We start from the raw sequence: 23,073 nt of genomic DNA, 5'->3' as shown, positions 1-23,073 counted from the left end.
GTAAGTTGAGGTTCTGCTGTACTTATTTCAAAGTAGAATTACAAATTCTTTAAAACAACTTCAAAAAGTACAAATATATATAAAACAATACTTAATTACACAAATGTCATTGATTACCTTCGCAGTGCATTTATTTTGTCGTAACATTTTCAGGCTCTTCGTCATGCTATTCATTGATGCCTTCCTTTGGCGTGGTTGTGTTTGCACATGTTTTCAGTTGTAGATCGAGTTTCCCTCCCTTTTTTTCCACTGGGGAGGAAACTAGAGGGCAGGTCTTGGCAGTGAGTCATCGCTTGTGCCCAGACGGCTTACACAAACTCAAAGTTAAGGACTTCTCACTTGTTGAAGTCAACACGTTTCTCTTTAAACTGCCATTTTTCCCAGAGGAAGCGTATATTTTTTGGATTATCAAGACTGAGTAGCAGGACGCGGCACGTTGTAGGTTAGCATGACTGCTTTTCATTGTTGTCTGTTTCAAGTCGCGGGACTGAGCCTAAAATAGCGTGTGTGTGTGCATGTGTGTGTGTGTGTGTGTGTGTGTGTGTGTGTGTGTTTGTGTGTGTGTGTGTGTGTGTGCGTGTGTGTGAGTGTGTGTGTGTGTGTGTGCGCTCTTTGTCTCTCCTCTTTAAAAAGTGCAAGAAAGACCACGTGACATGTTTAATGTCTTCATTTTTCTGTGTTCTTCTCTTTGTAGCTAACCTCAACATCTCAACATGGCTGCTTATGCCCTTGTCACAGAGAACTTTAAGTTTGCATCTCTCTTCTTCAAGAGTAAAGATGTGATGATATTTAATGGTATGATCGCTCTGGGCACTGTGGCCAGCCAGACGGCATACAACGTTTTTGCCTTTGATTGTCCGTGCTCGCCCTCCAGGAATTATTACTACGGCCTGGCAGCTATTGGCGTTCCAGCGTTGGCCTTTTTTGTTGTGGGAATATTATTGAACAAGAGAACTTGGGACCTGGTGTCAGAGTTCCGCCTCAGGAAGTTCCGCAAAATGTCAGCAGCCGCAGGATCTGCGGTTTTGGGGAGTATTCTGGGCCGAGCCGTGGTGGCACCGCTGACATGGACTATTCTCTCTATGCTGCAAGGTCACGCCTACACGTGTGCTTTAAGTGAGTTTACACAATCCAGGACAGTGGAGGGATTCCCTCCAGGTCAAGACAAAGAGATAATGGCAAAGTTCCCGTGCAAGGAAAGTCTTCCAGAAGACTTGCAAGGCTTCTGGCCAGAAATTGATCGGCGTCTGAAATATGAATCTCAGGTAGTAAAAAACCCTCCAGTGCCATCTACTATTTTTGTTCCATTCATTTAAATGATATTTTAGTGAAGTACATATTTACAGAAGTTAAAGGGTCCTACAATACAATACAGTACATAGAAAAGGCATGATGGTGTACAAGTTGTCCAGGTACAGTGTTTTACCTTCTGATATGATACTGATGTTGGAGCCTTCAGTATTGGCCAATACTGATCGTGATCTGATACAATATCAGTAGTAATCATACACAATTTATAATGTTGTAGTGTGGAATGCAAAAATGGTTTGATCAAGTGAAATTAGTCAAACAGAGCAATGTCAGGAATGATGAACACTAACCTATTTATTATTAACCGTCTGGAATGGACTTATACCGTCTTTAAGTTTAAATGGATTGGTAATTATTCTTTGGCAACACCGTGTAGCCACAATAATAATAATGAAGTTTAGCTCATGACTCAGTAAGTTTAATGATACTTTTTCAAATGCTTAATTGGCAGTCCGATTTAGCACAAATAAACACGCTGCAAGACTGCTTGTATCGGAGATTACGTCACATATTTTACATGCAAGCCCATTTCATTTGTGTATCAATCTGAGTGTGTGTATTCAAATCCGCGTTGGTGTTTACCTGTTTTCTTGTGGATATTGAACTGATATATGTGTCGTCAGCAGATGAGCCACAAAATTAAAAGTTTGATATACATTGACAAAAACAATTAAACAAATGCGGAAAAAAATAGAAGATGATAGTCTTGCTGTATGGCTTGGATTTAAAATGACGTCACGTCCGGTTAACTGAATACACGTGGTGGTCAAACCAACGTCTGTTCTCAATGGGTACTGGGCGCAATTTAGCCTATCTCGAAGAAAAATACCCGACGCTGGCATTGTTTTCGATAAACACTTCTTCAGAGTTCCCCGAGAGGTAATCAAGAATGGCGTAACATTGCAAGATTTTCGGAAAGACGACGACAAAAGTACCACGCACTTTAGTACAATGGAGCAGAGCCGAAGACTGCACAAGTTTGCAGTGACCACTCCATTAAAGCTTTGTTTAATATACTTTTAACATTCAGTGTTTCCCATTTAAGTATTATTTTGGTAATATTTGTATTTCTTAAGACACATTTTTACTACGTTCTGTAGAGCAGCAACTCGGCAAGTCTCGTTAAAATAAATCAAATGTGAGCAAAACTTCAATCAATCAATCAATGTTTACTTATATAGCCCTAAATCACTAGTGTCTCAAAGGGCTGCACAAACCACAACACAAACCACTACGACATCCTCGGTAGGCCCACATAAGGGCAATGAAAACTCACACCCAGTGGGACGTCTGTGACAATGATGACTATGAGAACCTTGGAGAGGACGAAAGCAATGGATGTCGAGCGGGTCTAACGTGATACTGTGAAAGTTTAATCCATAGTGGATCCAACACAGGCGCGAGAGTTAAGCTTTCACTAAAGGCAACGATCATAAATAAAGCTTTCAGCACATACACAATGTTGACATCTATAGTTATATTTTGATAAAGACCGGAAAAAAACATACTCATAAACGGTGTGCAACAGCAAAGGCAGGCAACAAACATGGCAGTAAACACAAAGTTAAATGCAACCTTATCCGAGCAAAAACGGTGTATATTTATCCGGGAGAGTCTTGATACCAATTTCCTTGTCCCAGCCACACACAAAGAAGTTGCAGACCTCCATGTTTTTCCAAGTTTTCATTTGTTTTTTGTGCAAAATGGCGTCTGACACGATAATTTGATATGTTTGGGAACTGTATTGATGAATAACTCCACAAATCTTTTTTTATATGGGGATCTATTGCGTTGCATAATTGGATTTCTTTGCTCATATCTGCTTTTTGCAGGACAATATAGGCCCTTTTTGTACTCAGTGCGCGCGCTGCTTGCTGTATTAGCTTGGTTGACCACCACTGTGGTGACAGAGAGAGAGAGAGACAGAGAGACAATATAAATAATACACGATTAATATGAGCTTCTCGGTGGCAGAGGGTTTAGTGCGTCTGCCTCACAATACGAAGGTCCTGAGTAGTCCTGGGTTCAATCCCGGGCTCGGGGTCTTTCTGTGTGGAGTTTGCATGTCCTCCCCGTGAATGTGTGGTGTTCCCTCCGGGTACTCCGGCTTCCTCCCACTTCCAAAGACATGCACCTGGGGATAGGTTGATTAGCAACACTAAATTGGCCCTAGTGTGTGAATGTGAGTGTGAATGTTGTCTGTCTATCTGTATTGGCCCTGCGATGAGGTGGCGACTTGTCCAGGGTGTACCACCGCCTTCCGCCAGATTGTAGCTAAGATAGGCACCAGCGCCCCCCGCGACCCCAAAAGGGAATAAGCGGCATAAAATGGATGGATGGATGGATAAAACAAATATTCAATCATGTACAAACAATTCATTCTGAGCTTGATCGTGGTAAATTAATTTTCCTGAAGTAGGATTATTCTCGATAAATGCAATATTTTCTAGTTTGTTCATTAAAAAAATATTTTTTATTGTGGTAGAGCCCTCCAAACATGAAATCAAGGCCATAGAGTCACCTTTACACATGTTCCACACAATATAGTAGCCTTGAGTGTGTTTTACTTCCCGGTACCCGGAGGATCCTCCAAGCATCATTGCTGTGGTTATTGTTACGCTTTCCATGTGGAAATACTTGGTCAGATCTTGGGTAATTCCTCTGAGATAGAACTAGGCTTCCATGTTCTGAAACTACAGGCTTAAGTTGTTCTTCAAAAACCTAAAAAAATGCCGCCGACATTAGCCACTTTGATGGCATTTTTTCCCCCTCTGTTGTCATTCGACACCACTCACTCCAAAGGCTCACCAATGTCACGTGGAGCTGTGTTACTGACGTCAAAGATGAAATGCCTTGAGGTAGAGTTTGTCCACACTTAGCATTGCGCCGACATTAGCAGTCCTGATTACCATGGAGTCCTGCCACGTTAGTCACGCTGTTGTCTTTCAACATTGCCCAAAGACTCACCAATGTGGAGATGTGTTATCGGTGAGGCGAGACACACCAATGAAATGAAATAGTTGATGAGACTTGGCATAACACGAATGTAAACAAATGGCTTCATTGCCATGAGACCGAACGTTACTGTTAACCTCGAAACGGCAGTCCCACTTGGTGATGATCTTTTATCGATTGCCACAACATAATAAGACAAATACTGTCAATGCAAGTTATCTGAACAAGGTATACATCGACTTATATTTTTATCTTCATGAAAAAAGGGAATCTGTATGTGCCAAACATTCTGTATGTTGAAAAAAACATCTATTATGTATAGACGTGTATATATATATATATATATATATATATATGTCTTGATTGGATTATCCGGAGAATAGTGCTCGATACCGTGGTAGAGCGCAATATGTAGGTGTGGGAAAAAATCACAAGACTACTTCATCTCTACAGATCTGTTTCATGAGGGGTTCCCTCAATCATCTCCTGATGATTGAGGGAACCCCTCATGAAACAGATCTGTAGAGATGAAGTAGTCTTGTGATTTTTTCCCACACCTATATATATATATATATATATATATATATATATATATATATATCCACCTTAATAAAAACGATCCTAAATTTTTGTTTAGTACGGTAGCATCGCTAACCCAACAAGGGACTCCTTCCAGTAGCTCCACTCACTCGGCAGATGACTGTGAAATTCTTTGATAAGAAAATTGAACTTATTAGAAAGGAGATTAAAGACAATGCGCCCCAGTTACAACTGGGTTCTGTTAACACAGATACGACTGTATATACGGCGGATACTGCCCTCCAAAATAGTTTCTCTCGTTTTGATGAAAAAACATTAGAAGAATTGTTAGGTGTAAATGGAGTAAAACAAACAACATGTTTACTTGACTCACTTCGTGGGAAACTTATCAAGGAGCTCTTTGTATTATTAGGTCCATCAGTTCTAAATATTATAAACGTATCACTTTCCTCTAGCACTGTTCCCCTAGCATTCAAAAAAGTGGTTATTCATCCTCTCCTTAAAAGACCTAACCTCGATCCTGACCTCATGGTAAACTACCGACCGGTGTCTTACCTTCCCTTTATTTAAAAAATCCTCTAAAAAATTGTTGCGGAGCAGCTAAATGAACACTTAGCGTCCAACAATCTATGTGAAACCTTTCAATCCGGTTTCAGGGCAAATCACTCAACGGAGACAGCCCTCACAAAAATGACTAATGATCTATTGCTAACGATGGATTCTGATGCGTCATCTATATTGCTGCTCCTCGATCTTAGCACTGCTTTTGATACCGTCGATCATAATATTTTATTAGAGCGTATCAAAACATGAATTGGTATGTCAGACTTAGCCCTTTCTTGGTTTAACTCTTATCTTACTGACAGGATGCAGTGCGTCTCCCATAACAATGTGACCTCGGACTATGTTAAGGTAGCGTGTGGAGTTCCCCAGGGTTCGGCCCTTGGCCCTGCACTTTTCAGCATCTACTACATGTTGCCGCTGACATCATACACAAATACGGTGTTAGCTTTCAATGTTATGCTGATGACACCCAACTCTACATGCCCCTAAAGCTGACCAACACGCCGGATTGTAGTCAGCTGGAGGCGTGTCTTAATGAATTTAAACAATGGATGTCTGCTACCTTTTTGCAACTCAACGCCAAAAAAATGGAAATTCTAATTATCGGTCCTGCTAGACACCGACCTCTATTTGATAATACAACTTTAACATTTGACAACCAAACAATCAAACAAGGCAACTCGGTAGAGAATCTGGGTATTATCTTCAACCCAACTCTCTCGTTTTAGTCACACATTAAGAATTTTACTAAAACGGCCTTCTTTCATCTCCGTAATATTTGCTAAAATTCGCTCCATTTTGTCCACTAGTGACGCCGAGATCATTATACATGCGTTTGTTACGTCTCGTCTCAATTACTGTAACGTATTATTTTCGGGTCTCCCCATGTCTAGCATTAAAATTTCAAAAGGCCACGGCCCCCTGATACTCCTTCTTAACTGTCTATGCGACGTCAAGGCTTGGTTAGCCCAGAATTTTTTAATAATGAATGAGGGAAAAACGGAAATTTTAGTTTTTGGTCCGGCCCTCACTGACTTGGGACCATTGCAAAATTATGTGCGTCCCAAAGTCACCAGCCTTGGCGTCACTATAGACAGCCATTTTAAACTAGACAAACAAGTCAATGGCGTTTTAGAATCGTGTTTTTATCACCTTCGTCTTTTAGTAAAGGTTAAACTGTTTTTCTCTTTTAACCTTTTTGAACATGTCGTGCATGCTTTTATTTCAAGTCGCCTGGACTACTGCAATGCACTTTATGCTGGCATTAGCCAAAAAGCTCTCTCCCGGTTGCAGTTAGTCCAGAACGCAGCAGCACGACTTTTAACAGGGGCCAGGAAACGCCAGCATATAACCTCAATTCTTCAGAGTTTGCACTGGCTCCCTGTTCAATATAGAATTGATTTTAAAATATTGCTGTTTGTTTTTAAATCTTTACATGGACTGGCACCTCAATATTATCTCGGACCTCATCCAAATTTACATTACTGCGCGCGCTCTGAGGTCCGAGAGCCAGTTCCAGCTCGTGGTGCCCAAGACCAGACTTAAGACCAGGGGAGACAGGGCCTTCTCTGTGGTCGGCCCTAAGCTCTAGAACACTCTGCCCCTCCATGTTCGAACTGCTTCCACAGTGGAGTGTTTTAAGTCTCGTCTTAAGACCCACTTTTATTCTTTGGCTTTTAACACTACGTGAGTTGTGTGGTCCTCTGTCCTCTGTTGTCCTCTGTGTTTTTTATACACTTTGATATCTATTTTACTGTTTTAATTGATTTTACCCTTTACAATTTTTTTAATCACATTTGTTTTTATATATATATATTTTTATATTGGTTTTATATTTATTTATTTTTTGTTTTTATTCAGTCATTGGTGGAGCATAATATTGTTTTTTTTAATATTGTTTTTAACATGGCTGTGCAGCACTTTGGAAACGTTATTGTTGTTTAAATGTGCTATATAAATAAAGTGGATTGGATTGGATTGATTAAAAGATTACAGTTGGTACAAAATGCGGCTGCTAGACTTTTGACAAGAACAAGAAAGTTTGATCATATTACGCCTATACTGGCTCACCTGCACTGGCTTCCTGTGCACTTAAGATGTGACTTTAAGGTTTTACTACTTAAGTATAAAAAACTACACGGTCTAGCTCCAGCCTATCTTGCCGATTGTATTGTACCATATGTCCCGGCAAGAAACCTGCGTTCAAAGGACTCCGGCTTATTAGTGATTCCCAGAGCCCAAAAAAAGTCTGCAGGCTATAGAGCGTTTTCCGTTCGGGCTCCAGTACTCTGGAATGCCCTCCCGGTAACAGTTCGAGATGCCACCTCAGTAGAAGCATTCAAGTCTCACCTTAAAACTCATTTGTATACTCTTAGACCAGTTGATCTGCCGTTTCTTTTTTTTTTCTCCTCTGTCCCACTCTCCCTTGTGGAGGGGCTCCGGTCCATTGGCCATGGATGAAGTACTGGCTGTCCAGAGTCGGGACCCAGGATGGACTGCTCGCCTGTGTATCGGCTGGGGACATCTCTGCGCTGCTGATCTGCCTCGGCTTGGGATGGTTTCCTGTTGGCTCCACTATGGACGGGACTCTCGCTACTGTGTCGGATCCACTTTGGACTGGACTGTCACGGTTGTGTTGGATCCACTATGGATTGAACTTTCACAGTATCATGTTAGACCCGCTCAACATCCATTGCTTTCCGTCCCCTAAAGGGTGGGGGGTGGGGGGGTTGCCCACAAATGTGGTCCTCTCCAAGGTTTCTCATAGTCATCATTGTCACTGTCACCGACGTCCCACTGGGGTGAGTTTTCCTTGCCCTTATGCGGGCTCTACCAAGGATGTCGTTATGGTTTGTGTTTTTGTTTGTGCAGCCCTTTGAGACACTAGTGATTTAGAGCTATATAATTCACTTTTTTCATAACTTGCATTGATCCTAATCAGACAGGCTTCACAGTAGAGCTGATAAATTCCACAACTTAGAATTTACATTGTTAGGGGTAAAAGTCCTCGCTTCCGATACCACATTATTGGTTTTTAGCTTCTTATCGGTCAGGATCTCATGCTTGTTTTTATGCATTTTACCAGAAATACATTGGAGTTAATGCCGTAGCTTGCAAGCTTGTATGCAAGTTTTCTGAGACTTTTATTTTGTTGCGCAGGAAGGATGAAGCAGCACACTTATTGTGAAGACAGGAAGTGTGCTGTTGGTCTTTACACTCTTGATGGCCGAAATTCTGTATCCCTAAAATATTCCAAAACACCTGCCACAATAGTATGTGTCTGCAGGCTACTTATTGGCGATGTCAGACTGATACAAAATGTGGATCATTACAATCATGCTTTGATTGTCAAAAATGTTGTTGGTGTTACATGTGACATTTACACACAGATAAATGCCTTTCGTTTTGTACTTGAGTTCTGACATCGCTGCACAAATTATGCTTCTCTATTGTATAAAGTGTAATATTGCGAAGTGCTTGGTCAGCCTGCAAATGTCTGGAAATTACATTGATACCATCTTGTAGTTTAATTTTTAATTGTATTATTATTTATTTCATCTTCTGATATATTAAAATATAACACAAATCCAATGGGAACAACACTGCAGAGTAGACTCATATTTATGTAAAAAAAAAAAAATATTAAACATTACTTATTTATGTTGATCTATTTTGCTCAAAATATGTTCTAATATGTGGCTTATTATGTACAGACTTAGCATTTTCTGTGTGCTGCCAGAAAATATCTCCCCTGTCTATTTTCCTCAAATGATGTACTAACATCATGAAGGTTACTCTGTACACATTGTACTACCATGTTGTTTTTTTATGTACACATTCACAATTAAACTTGTAAATTTTTACTCATTTAATTAAAAGGAATACATCATATTTCAGTACATGTGCGCCCAGATAACATATCAGTCAAGGTTGCCAGATGTGGATTGACAAATGTATCTACCCAGAAACTTAAATGTATTTTGTTTGCGCAAAATGAACCTGCATACTCTATTTCCCCTGGCTCGACATCTTCTGACAGTGTATAATATACAGTGATGGGCAAGCGACTTGGAAAATGTAGTTAGCTAAGCTACAAGTTACTCTCGATTAAATGTAAAAGTAGCTTGCTACACCAAAGCTACATTCAACAACATTTGCTGAATTTCCCCCAGGGATCAATAAAGTACTTTCTATTCTATTCTATTTCTATCAATGGGCTGTCATGTAAAATATCAATGTTAATGTAATTGGGAGTGTACAATTGGACCCAACAAGGGTCCATTACTTTCAACTATCTGTCATTTAGCTGGGGACACCCTGCAATTACCTCGAGGAGTCCCCGCACCACACTCCATGTATTTATTCAGTTTGCATTTTATTTGGCCCAGCCCTATAATTGTATTTATTTTCTCTACCTACAGTAAAAAAAAAAAACAACATTTATCATTAGCTTGGCAAAAAAAAACAAAAAAACAATGACGTGTGTTATTTGGGAACAGTTGGTAATAGTTATGTTCAGTAAAGGTTTTCATGAACTCAACTCAACTTAATGTGTGTTCCTAAATGTGTGTTGGACGTCTTAGGTGAAGAGAGCAGTTATGATTTTGGTTTACAGAGTTAACAACTGAAAACTAAAGTTTTGGGCGTTGTTTTCTCTAAATGCATACATTTGTCTAAATAGGGCCAAGGACACACATTGTTGTGGGTTTCCTGCACGTCATCTTCATCACCAAAGGAAAAATGTAATTTGCCGTAGGATAATTTTTCTATTTTCAAAGTTGTTTTTTTTATTTTTTTTTGAGTCGTCAGCTTGAAGCATCCCTTTGTCTCAGACACCCTCGTCGTCATGTGACATGAGTGCGGGACTGTTATTATTTTGCTCACTCCTTTTGATGACCCGCCTTATCTTGCCTCTGATTGGCCATTCCGTATTTTTTCGCCGTAACCTTAGCCCATTGTGATTCATCATACAAACACCAACCAATCATCAGTGATGTTATCCGTATGTATGGATGTTCTCTTTCACCCAGGTCATTGGATTTTCTCCAATTTTTGGGGGGGGGGCCTGGATTTGCAGTCCATTTTCTCTTTGTAGCTTTTAGATTGTATGCAAGCTACTTCGTTACATGGGACTAATAGTAGCTAAGGTGCAGGAAAAGCTACTCCTTAAAAAAAGGAGCTGAGCTACCACCAACATGTGGTTAAGCTATGTAGTTTGGCTACATGAAGCCTGTAACTGCCCATCACTGATAATATATAATATAATACAGTTTAACCTTTAAATAAATCACACGCTAGCCCTAACCCTGAAAGACTGCCACAAAACCTGTAATTAACAGACTGAGACTGGATATTGCAGTTACCCTTCTCCTGGAAACTGGTAGGAAATATTTTTTTATTTAATGAATCCGTTAAAATCCAGTAAAACTGTTAGTCTTAGTAAATACTATCAAGTTACCCAATTATTAGGACAATGTTGGTGCATGACAGTATCACATTTGCTCATATGTTTTCCGTTTTCTTCAATTTTAATAGATGACCTGGCAGACAAATGCGACTCTTGTGGAGAACATGAACATCACTCATACGTGAATTAGGTACCTCAAGCAATTCAGTGTGTTTTTAATCAAAATGGCACACTAATGTACCAAAGATTATTGTTTTATTTGTATTTTTGCTCCACCTGGAATTATATGTGTTACATAATACTGTTCAACAATAACAATGTAGGGTATCATAAAATACTTTGCTTTTTTACATTTACATTCTTTGTCTCTCAGATTCAGTGTGATGTCATGCGTCTGCGGTGGGTCCGCCAAAAATGCCTTCAAAGGCCCACCATTAACAGAGGAGGGTTTCATTTGTATCGCATGCAAATGTTCTTAGTAGTGCTGTCAAATGTTATTGTTTTTTATCAGATAAATCACATTTTAGAATTTAGATTCATCATGAATAATCACAGGTGTGATACATCATATTTCAGTATATGTCCGCCCAGAAAACATATCTGAAATATGCACTCGCTTGCATATTGTCACGACTTGGCTTGGATTAAAGTTGTTTTTCGACGCAGAGGATGATTAGCACGGGCCAGGCGTGAGTGAGAGTACATCTTTTATTTAATACTATCACTAACAAAAGATAAACAAAAAGCGCAGTGGAGGTACAAAACTTGGCTACAAAATACAAACATGAAACAAAACACTTGCTCGATGGCATGAAATGACAATGAACTATAAACTTAAACAGCACGAAGGCATGACCATATACAAACGAAACAAAACAAAACTTACACGACACGGAACTGTGGACGAGGGCATGAAGGTTGTAACAGCATGGGTAGGGTGTGTGAGTGTGAAGATCCCAGAACCAAGACAGAGAAAGAATGACTTTAAATAGTAGCTGTGATGATTGGAAACAGGTGTGAGAGGTTGAGGATCGGGGCGTGACTAAGGGAACAGGTGGAAACTAATGAGTTGGCATGGAGATGAAAACAAAACAGGAAATGCAAAACAGAACTGAGTGTCTAAAAAACAAAACATAACATGACCAAAACAAAACCTGATCTATAGGCATGACACATATTTAAAATTTGCTAAAAAAAAAGACCCTAATATTTGTACACAAAGATATGCACCTGGGGATAGGTTGATTGGCAACACTAAATTGGCCCTAGTGTGTGAATGTGAGTGTGAATGTTGTCTGTCTATCTGTGTTGGCCCTGCGATGAGGTGGCGACTTGTCCAGGGTGTACCCCGCCTTCCGCCCGATTGTAGCTGAGATAGGCGCCAGCGCCCCCCGCAACCCCGAAAGGGAATAAGCGGTAGAAAATGGATGGATGGAAATGCAATTTTATCATCGGAATGTCATCTAGGAAAGCTGTCAAATGTTTTACATGAATGCATGTCATTTATTTGCACTACACTTATTAACAGTTTTATCCAAAGTTTTTTTGGGATATTATTTGGAGTGAAATTTTCCAGCCAGCACACCAGTTGGAGTTTTCTCACTCAATTTATACTGACGTATGCATTGATCTGATCACTGACCGCATAGTTAAGGTAAATAAGATTTTATTTTCAAAATAAATTACATAATTAATCTAAGTGCCTAGTTGATTAATGCAATTTATTTGTTTGTGATTAATTACATGACTTAAATCGTTAATTTTGACAGTCCTAGTTCTTAGCACTATGCATATGTTTAGATTTGTTCTTGTTAAACTGTTGAGCCAATAAGTTTGTTGTGTTAAATGTCCTTATTTATCTTTAACTTGTGTTGGTACCCAATAACAAATTGTGAGTAACAATGGTATTGTTTGTATGAATATTATAACAATAATCATTGTCATTGTTCAAACAATATTAAAGGGTATTTTTTTCGACAAGATCAATAATCACCCTACCATTATTGTTCTAAAAGTTTAGCATTCTATGAAACCTCTTGCAAAAAAAAAGAAAAGAGATAGGCTGAAATATGATGTATTCCCTACTTACTTGTTCTGTGATTAATAACATAAGTCCAAATGTACATGTAAATGCTGGTAATTGTGTACGAGTAATCTTCATGATGTTAGTACATCATTTGAGGAAAATAGACCGGGGACATATTTTCTGTCCGCACACAAATATGCGGAAATAATATGTATCCCCTAATAACATTTTCTGTAACTAATAAAAAAGGTCCAAATGTAGAAGTTAAGCTGTAGATGCTGCTAAATGTGTAAAGTAACCCACTTAATGTGTGTACATCATTTAAGGAAAATAAAGCGGGGACACATTTACTGGCAGCACACAAATATGCTGAAATATTATGTATCCCCTATAACTTCATCTGCGATTGATTAAATCGTCCAACTTTACCAGTTTTGTATAAGGCTGAGTCTGTAAATGATAACCCACATGATGTTACAAACATAGTTTGAGGAAAATAGACACATATTTTCTGGCATAAAATACATAATGTTTTTTTTGTTAGTTTTTTTACATGGAATTGGGTCGACTCTTAATTTTTGTTCCCATTGGATTCGTGGTATATTTAAATCTATCAGAAGATGAAACAAATAACAATAATAAAAATCAAACAACAGGATGTTCGTTAATGTAATTTACAAACAGTAGCAGGCTTTGCAATATCACACCGTATACAATAGAGAAGCATAATTTGTGCAGCGATGTCAGAACATACAGTAAGTACAACACGAAATGTATAGATGATCAACAGCATTTATCCGTGTGGAAATGTCACATATTACACCAACATGTTTGACAATCAAAGCATGATCGTAATAATCCACATTTTGTATCATTGACATCGCTAATACCACGAAGGTGTTGCTGCGGTCTGAGCAAAGAATGCGGCTATGGATATAAACATATATTTCAGGGATATAGTCGTATTTTGTTTTTCATACTAAGCTCGGAGCAGCCAGCGTCATCTCACAAGATCCTCGTGTGCCATGAATGTCAATCAAGTGACAGAAGTGACGTCTTAGTGAAGATTGATGATCTGTAATTTTAAGGTAAATTTTTTTTTATGCCTCGCGATCGGCTGAAACACCTTCCACGATCGACCGGTAGCTTGTGATCGACCTAATGGGCACCCCTGATGTACTGTAATACATCTAAATTGAAAACACTTCCTTGTGGTCTACATAAAATGTAATAGTGGTGTTCATCGGTCATAATCTTGCATAGATTATGTTTTACAGATCATCTTCAAGCCACTTTCTGACAGTCGCTTCAGGATTCGCCGTTTTGTGGTCGGTCTTATTTGCGTGGCTCACCTTTGGCAGCGGTGTAGCGTGCAAGGGCGGGAGTGGAAGAAGTGTCAAAAGATGGAGCTAACTGTTTTAATGACATTCAGACTTTACTTAAATCAATAACAGAGCAGCATCTCCTCCTCCGTGGCTTGCAGGGGTCGGCAACCCGCGGCTCTTTAGCGCCGCCCTAGTGGCTCTCTGGAGCTTTTTTGTATGAAAAATGGAAAAAAAATGAAGGAAAACATTTTTTTGTTTTAATATGGTTTCTGCAGGAGGACAAACCTGGTACAAACCTCCCTAATTGTTATAAAGCACACTGTTTACATTAAACATGCTTCACTGATTCGAGTATTTGGCAAGCGCTGTTTTGTCCTACTAATTTTGGCGGTCCTTAAACGTTTACATGTACAACTTTCTCCAACTTTCAAGGATGTGTTTTATGCCACTTCTTTTTCTGTCTCATTTTGTCCACCAAACTTTTAACTTTGTGCGTGAATGCACAAAGGTGAGTTTTGTTGATGTTACTGTCTTGTGGGGAATGCTAATCAGACATATTTGGTCCCTGCGTGACTGCAAGCTAATCGATGCTAGCATGCTATTTAGGCAAGCTGTATGTACACATTGCATCATTATGCCTCATTTGTAGCTATATTTGAGCTCATTTAGTTTTCTTTAAGTCCTCTTAATTCAATTTATATCTCATGACACACTACCTGTATGTAATATGGCTTTTATTTTTTTTGCGGCTCCAGACAGATTTGTTTTTGTCTTTTTGGTCCGATAACACTAAATTGGCCCTAGTGTGTGAATGTTGTCTGTCTATCTGTGTTGGCCCTGCGATGAGGTGGCGACTTGTCCAGTGTGTACGCCGCCTTCTGCCCGATTGTAGCTGAGATAGGCATCAGCGCCTCCCGCGACCCCAAAGGGAATAAGCGGTAGGAAATGGATGGATGGATGGCTCTTTCAACATTTTGGGTTACCGACCTCTGCACTAGTGCAATAACAACGCTGGAAATGTGTCCCGTGAAAAAGCATCCGACCGGAACTTTAATAACTAAAGTTCCTTGAGTGACTAATGGAAACTCACTACGCCGGTATGTTTTAGCGCTTTAATGGTGAGTTTACTTCTAGATATAAGTAAGAAATTTTTGCTACTTTATATTAGAAATGGTTACAGAGGAGGATGAATGTACCTTAACAAGAAGATAGAGAAAAAGAAGAAGCTTATCGACTACAGAGGCGGATGCGTGCACATTTTCAGGAATTATGCAGATCCCAAATAGAGATCAGCGGGTACCAGAAGGTAAGAAAAGTTGATTTTGTATAATATTGTGGGAAAAAAAGGTCAGATAATGTTTTACTTTATACAAACACCATAATAATACTTGTATATTGACAATCCATCAAGCGGTGCGGGTTCATAGCTTACCAAAGTCGTACTAAAACATTTTGATGGATTTTTGAGTGCTGTTTCTAATATTCTATATTTTCAATGGAACATATAAGATGTTGGTGTTGTTTACTTGAGTCATATTGCAGTCTATAAGTATCTCTTATACGTGACTGCCATCCACAGGTCACACTTATCATTTCACTATGTACCAATTACAATAGCTTCGAGGTCGGTAAGCACAACCAAAATGATTCCGTACATTAGGGGCACCGGGTTATAAGGCACAGTGTCGAGTTTTGAGAAACTGAAAGGATTCTAAGTGCGCCTTGTAATCCGAAAAATACGATATTTTAAAGGGGTCATATTACAATTGTTTTTACTTCCTTGTGGTCTATATAACATGTAATGGTGGTTCTTTGGTCAAAATTCTGCATAGATTATGTTTTACAGACCACCTTCAAGCCGCTTTCTGACCGTGTTTTGAGGATGTGCTGTTTTGTGGGCTGTCCTATTTACGTGCTTCCTTTTCGACGATGTCTTCTCCCCGTCATCTTTTGTCGTAGTTTTTAGTGCTTGTAAATGGAGTCTACTGACAGATATAAGTTCAACTGTATGCTAGTGTGCAGTTGCAGTTTTTATGGATCCAACAAACGCATTTGACACAAATATTCTAATCAAAATACGGGCGTAAATTGTTCCGTGCAAACCTGGTCAACTTGACATGTGAAATTTTGAATAAATGTTAAAAAAAGTACAATTAATGTAGGAATAGTTTCAATGGGGAAGAGCGGAAGCTAAACTGAAATGATGTTAGAATGTAGAATAAATGCAGAAATGTGTTGATTGAAAATGTATTTAAGAATGGCTTGAATGTTGAAGAGCTAAAGTTGAAATAAAATGTATGACTCTTGAAATGTCAAATTAATAGTGGAATGAATTTGGTGGAATGAAAAACAGGAATGAAAAATATATGACTCTTAGGTGTAGTACTGTACATCTGTAAATTAAGATAAGTTAGTATGTTGTTTTTAGCACACTGAAATGTCAACATTTAGCACATGCGAGCAAGATAGTGTCAGGTAACGAGAATGACCACTAAAATAAGCTAAAAAAAAGCAAGTTAATGTTAATGCTAACATGCTAGGACTAACATGCCAGCAAGATAGCGTCAAGTGACACGATTCATATTATTTAGGTTTTAATGTACAAAACTAGCTTGAAAGTCAGGATTCTAGCATGTTAAAAATGAGCGTGCTAGTGTCGAGTAATGAAAAAAAACGTGACTTCTATAAATAAAGAAGTACATAAATTGGTTGTACTTGTATAGCGCGTTTCTACCTTCAAGGTACTCAAAGCGCTTTGACACTACTTCCACATTTACCCATTCACACACACATTCACACACTGATGGAGGGGAGGGAGCTGCCATGCAAAGCGCTAACCAGCACCCATCAGGAGCAAGGGTGAAGTGTCTTAATCAGAACACAACGGACGTGACGAGGTTGGTACTAGGTGGGGATTGAACCAGGGACCCTCGGGTTCCGCACGGCCACTCTCCCACGCCGTCCTTTTCTGTGTATACCTGCAAATATATCTAAAAAAGTTAGCATGCTAACATGGGACCAGATAGCATACTTTCAAGATGACACCAAGTTAATAAATCTGTGACTTATTGGTTTAAATATACAACATTAGCTAAAATGCTGTCATAAAACATTAGTATGGGAATTTCCAATAGGGCTTCATGAAATTCATGAGTAAAATAAAAAGCCAGAATAAAAATTATAATCATAAGAATTTAATGTGTGAATGCTGATGCATTCACATATAATTATATAGAAAAGTAGACTAACCCCAAAACAACATAGCTCAGCATTAATTAGGTTTTTTGTGTTTTCAGCTGATAGGCTGGATGATCCTGGCTGGAATGGCTCTGACGGTGTTCCTGGGGATGTGTTTCAAACGATGCTTTGCGCCCCTTGGCTACCAGCAGGAGGAATACTGGTCCAACTATCGCTCCAGAGAAAAGGAACTCTTTCAACGCACAGCAAATGTCCACGCCAACATCATGGCCGCAAAACACATTGAGAACTTCTTTGGTTTTGTGGCTTTAGAGAAGGCGGAGAAGGAACAAATTGCCGAATATGAGACTGCCGTCAAGCCCATTTGTAGCAGGGAGTGGAACAGAGTGACTGGTGTCTACCTCTACAGGGAGAAAAACGGTCTACCTCTTTACAGCAGGCTCAATAAATGGGCAACATACACTCCGGACAACAATATAGAAGTTTGTGATAAAGAAATGGAGGTTTTTATAAGTTAGCATAGTCTACATCATTTTTCTTTTATGTGCATTTCAGACAGTTGAAACTTGGTTTACTTGTTTTGCTTTTTACTATGTCGTATAGGAACTATATTATATGTGGATTACAAGACGTAGTAATTCGAGTGACGACATCAGCCAAGTGTCCTTTGTAGTCCTCTTACTAGAGCTGATCAATGTTAGACAGAGTTTTGAAATACTTTTTAAATAATACTTCATGGTGTCGGTAGATTCTTGAAGATATTGCGGAAGAATATATATGAAGTCTGCATGAACCAGCACCCTTATGCATTTTCCGATGTCATTGGAATTTGTGACATTGAGCTATCTGAGAAGCTACAGCTCATGGTAGGGACCAAACTATCTTGGACATCATATTATCAAGCATGGAATTTGTCCTGATGAAGCAAAAGTCAAAGGTGTTAGTGAGCATGGTAAAAAGACGAAACCTTGGGAAGATGTCACAGATGCGGGGACCGCCCTCCTGATCATTGCATTTCTTTAGGCACTATTTACTTGCATGCATGTGTGTCATGATGGGAAGTATGTAAGATGATGATATGTTTTCTTAGTATTTATTGGTTTTATATACTTCCAATAGGTTTCACCTTGTGCTTTAAGTAAATGTAGTGTTTATTTACAATGAAAATTATGGAATCTAACACATTTGACTTATGTACAATTGTTTAAACCAGGGGTCTCAAACACGTGGCCCGCGGGCCGAGATTGGCCCAATTGCGGCCCGCGAGACGTTAATTTGTGGCCTGCACCTTGGTGTGAAGATTTAATGTTTGTGCGGCCCGCAAGTTTTATTTGAATGACGCTTTGCAGTGTCATTCTTGAATACCCTTGATTTTTCCTGGAGACTCCCAATTTTCAGTTCCCCTCCAGGGTTGATCATTCTCCAGAATTTCACCCAAACAAAAATATTAAAAAGGACACCGTGGAGGCACTGCCTTTACGTCCTCTACAACCTGTACAAATTGCATGCCAACCCAACCACATGTTATATTTGGCATCTGTAGACGCAGTAGAGGACTGCAAGACATACTTGATCAACAGCCACACAGGTCACACTGAGGGTGGCCATATAAACAACTTTAACACTGTTACAAATATGCGCCACATTGTGGACCCACACCAAACAAGAATGACAAACACATTTTGGGAGATCATCTGCACCGTAATACAACAGAACAAATACCCAGAACCCCATGCAGCCCTAACTTTTCCCGGCTACAATATACACCCCCGCCACCCCTAACCCTGCCCCCTATTGTAGCCCGGAAGAGTTAGGGCTGCATTGGATTCTGGGTATTTGTACTGTTGGGTTTATGTTGTGTTACATTGCGGATGTTCTCCCAAAATGTGTTTGGCAATTTTGTTTGGTGTGTGTTCACAGTGTGGCGCATATTTGTAACAGTGATAAAGTTGTTTATACGGCCACCCTCAGTGTGACCTGTATGGCTGTTGATCAAGTATGTCTTGCAGTCACTTCCGTGGGTCCGAAACCTCATACAATATGTGAATGGGTCGGCACACTGTTTGTATAGTGGAAAAGCTGACGAGACGGCAGGTTGTAGAGGACGCCAAAGGCAGTGCCATCACGGCACGTCCTTCATATTGTTGACCGGGTGAAAACCGAGAGAACGATTATCCCCGGGAGATTGTCGGGAGGGGCACTGATATTTGGGTGTTTCCCGGTAAGAACGCGAGAGTTGGCAAGTATGTTGCAAGGGCGGGAAAGCCATTCAAAGAAGGTGAAGTCATTAAAAGGTGCATGTTAGATTTTTTTAAGAAATATTTTCTTGCGGCCCAGCCTCACCCAGTTTCTGCATCAAGTGGCCCCCAGGTAAATTGGGTTTGAGACCCCTGGTTTAAACTAATGTTGCTGGACTCTGCATTTCTTTCGAAATGGCAAAAGATTCTGTCAACTATACATTTCTCCTACTCAGCTCTCAACTCAGTTCCTTCGACTTTCCTATTATATGTAGTATTGGCAGATCCAATAGCATCTACCCGCTGTAGTTGATTGGGACAACTACAGAAAGTTAGCCGAGCTTGGTCCTGTCAATTTACAACATGTTCTAGTACAGGGATTTCAAACGTAAGGCCCGCGAACAGGTTTTATCCGGCCCACGGGAAGAGTTTGCAAAATATAAAAATGAGCCAAAATTTTTTCAGGAAAGAAACTACTGTTCTAAATATGTCTAATTATTTTTTATCTTTGTAGATTATGCTACATATTAAAAAAGAACTATTAAAAAAACTTAGCTGTAGTGTTTTACCAAATGTTGAAACGAGGAGAAGGAACAAGGCAGTCCCTGGGGCAGGCAGATGATCCAGGGTGAGAGAAAGGCATCAGAGTCCGTGTTAATCTGAGAGGTCGAGGATCTAGGGTGGCAGTCCAAAGTCCAAAAGAGAAGTCGAGGCGCACAGCTCGATCACACGGGGATGAAGGCAGATTGCTGGGGAGGACGACAAGGAAGAACAATGAAACACGGAGGGGAAAATGCAGAGAGAGAGAGAGAGAGCATAAAGCTGGGTTATCAGTTTACGGTACAGAAGACTAAGTTCCGGCGAGGATCCTTGGGTCCACTGGACCAGCTCCAAATCCAGCTCACCCTCATCAGTCCAAGGTGTGTTGATTGCTTATCACCCACATGCCGGCACGAGCAGGGGTGTGTTTTGGCGCGCTGCCGGACCCAGCTGCGGGAGAAAAGCAGGTTCGAGCCCACGCCGTAATAGTACCCCCTCCTTATGGACAGATTCCAGATGTTTTAGGACTGAAAGAAGAACAACGAGATTAAGAGACAGGGGAGGGCGGAGGAGGCAACTGGTGCTGGGTTGCCGGCTCAAGTGTCCCCGCAGCTGTGATACCACATCAGCACAGCCATCAGTACTACCCCCGCTGCCAGCGGAGGTGCTAGCAGACCCAGCTGCCGGAGAAAAGTGGGTTCGAGCCCGCGCCGTGACAAAAAAAATGATGTTAGTGCAGCGGTCGAGGAAATTCCTGTAATCAGATTTTCATATAATTTTTTTATCTTGATAGATTGAAAATTAACACCAATGAGTTGACTGATGAACATTATCACATAACATACTCAGAAAGTATAAATAAGGACAAAAAGAATAATAGATAAAGATATAAATAATAGAATACTATTAACCACAACCTGTAAGTATAAAAAAAAAACATTATGATTTGTACATTTTCAGAATGTGTTTGATCTATTTTTAAACAAAGAAAACCACCTGAAGTTGTCTTTATTTTTAAGTTATCGTACTGTGATTTTACCAATCCGGCCCATTTGGGAGAAGATTTTTCTCCATGTTGCCAATCTAAAATGAGTTTGACACCCCTGTTCTAGAGCATTCCGCACCTCTAATTAAAATATTCAGCTGGCTGTAAGGATGTATTTGAGCCTGTATATATAATGTTTACCCTGTTTAAAACTCCCAAAAAACTTGAAAGTTTCTCATCAAATACCTGCTTTTTTTTACCAATGCTGCCAAGAAGAATGGTCAAATATGCTGCCACAGGTATTCGAATAGTTTTGTTTTTTAAATGATTATTTTTTGAGTGGTTAAAAGGGCCTGGTCAGCTCAAGTGGTGTAGCATCAGACTTTTAATTTCGGGATTTAGGGTTCAAATCCCTGTTCAGGCGGTACATGTTGCTTTCTTTACCTACCTCCACATGCATCATTTCTGCCCCTCTAAAGACAATACAGCAGTAGTTCTCGACCATGTATTTCCTTAAAAAAAAACTTTTTTTTTGCCCTGCTGCTCGCATTGTTTTCTAGGTTTGAGGTCAAGGCTTTGGGACAGACATTCTAGAAACTCAATATAATCTGCCTTAAACCCTTGTAAACTAGTTTTGATATGTATTTGATTGCTGTCTTGCTGGAACACCCAATTGAGTCAAAGTATTGCCATTTCACTGTTGATTGGAAGTAAAGCCCATCGATTTTCTAACGCTTATTCCCTTTTGGATTCGCGGGGGGTCCTGGCGCCTATCTCAGCTACAATCGGGCGGAAGGCGGTGTATACCCTGGACAAGTCGCCACCTCATCGCAGGGCCATGGAAGTAAAGCAAAATAGCTTAATCTTTATGTAAATTGTTGAGTAGTGAGAACACCCAATTGTGTCCAAGTATCAGCTGTCTGGCTGTTAGTTAAATGTAAAGCAAAATAGCTTGATATTTGTCTTGTCTGAACAAAAATAATGTTGTCCCAAAGGCATTTGGCTTGACCATGTGGGTGGCTGCAAATGTTAGTCCATTTTAGGGTTGGAAATTTCGAGACAGTGGCTCCATTCTTGGTTGGCATTCTCTCAGTCCATGGCGATGTAAAATTGACTTAAATGGGAACTGTCATTATGAGGGTCAAGAAAACACATGTTTGTGATTTATTTAGGTTTGTCAAAAGATTAAAATATTTTATCGTGATTACTCGCCATTTTTCATAAATAACTCAAAATTGATCGCAGATGGATATAATTTTTCATCATTAATAAATGTACCCGAGACAGATCATTCTGAAGTTTTAATACCATGACTGGACAATCAGTTTGCTTTAATGTAAAGTTGTTTTAACACAATTTCCCTTCTTAAACAGCTCACCACAAAAAGGACATACACAAGCTTTCAAAGATACAAAAAACTTTTGGTGTTTAGCCAGATTTTTTATTTTGTAGGAATACAACATTTGTATTTCTGCTGTAGAAGCACTTGCATTCAGAGGAAGAGCTACACTTCCTTATTAAGATATCAGTTTCACGCATTGATAACACAAAATGTGGATTGTTACGATTGTGCTCTGATTGTCAACAATGTTTGGTAATGTATAAAGTGATATTTCTGCCTAAATAAATTATTCTGATATTCTGTACATTACATGTTGTGCAAGTTATTCATGTTTGTTTTGTTGCAAAGTAAATCATATTTGTAATGCATTTTGTAATTGCGGACTATCAATCAAAACAAGTTTTAAAAGGTAATACTGTAGCGATGGTAATATTGTGTAGTGAACTGTAATTACTCAATGTGGGCTACAGAGGGCAGTGGCAAGCATGCCTGTAAAATAAACCTAGTCTCAGTGGGAGCGAAGAAGACGAGAAAGAGAAAGTGTTCGAAGATGGAGACGTCGCGTGTGTGTGTGTGTGTGTGTGTGTGTGTGTGTGTGTGTGTGTGTGTGTGTGTGTGTGTGTGTGTGTGTGTGTGTGTGTGT

At 39.7% G+C, this 23,073-nt stretch overlaps 1 protein-coding gene across 2 annotated transcripts; it reads left to right on the top strand.

The window, feature by feature from the left end:
* Positions 1-260: 260 nt before the first annotated feature.
* LOC133559360 (calcium homeostasis modulator protein 2-like) lies at positions 261-22,739 on the top strand. Of its 2 annotated transcripts, none has more exons than XM_061911064.1 (3): positions 261-438; positions 695-1,265; positions 17,425-22,739. In XM_061911064.1, exons 2-3 carry the CDS (start codon positions 714-716, stop codon positions 17,842-17,844), a joined length of 972 nt encoding a protein of 323 aa, XP_061767048.1. In that variant the 5' UTR covers positions 261-438; positions 695-713; the 3' UTR covers positions 17,845-22,739. The 2 variants fall into 2 exon arrangements, with proteins under 2 accessions (XP_061767048.1, XP_061767047.1); XM_061911063.1 differs by having other exon boundaries at positions 261-442.
* The last annotated feature ends 334 nt before the right edge of the window (positions 22,740-23,073 follow it).

Source organism: Nerophis ophidion, linkage group LG09 (genome assembly GCF_033978795.1).
Source record: "Nerophis ophidion isolate RoL-2023_Sa linkage group LG09, RoL_Noph_v1.0, whole genome shotgun sequence".
Taxonomy (NCBI): Eukaryota; Metazoa; Chordata; class Actinopteri; order Syngnathiformes; family Syngnathidae; genus Nerophis; species Nerophis ophidion.
Note: the sequence above shows the minus strand (reverse complement) of the source record. Positions and strands in the feature narration are given on the sequence as shown.

Excerpts from the sequence above, each read along its gene's own strand:
- LOC133559360 (XM_061911064.1), top strand. The coding sequence starts at position 714 with ATGGCTGCTTATGCCCTTGTCACAGAGAACTTTAAGTTTGCATCTCTC. Across the intron at positions 1,266-17,424 it reads GTCTGAAATATGAATCTCAG|CTGATAGGCTGGATGATCCT; the intron begins GTAGTAAAAAAC and ends TTGTGTTTTCAG.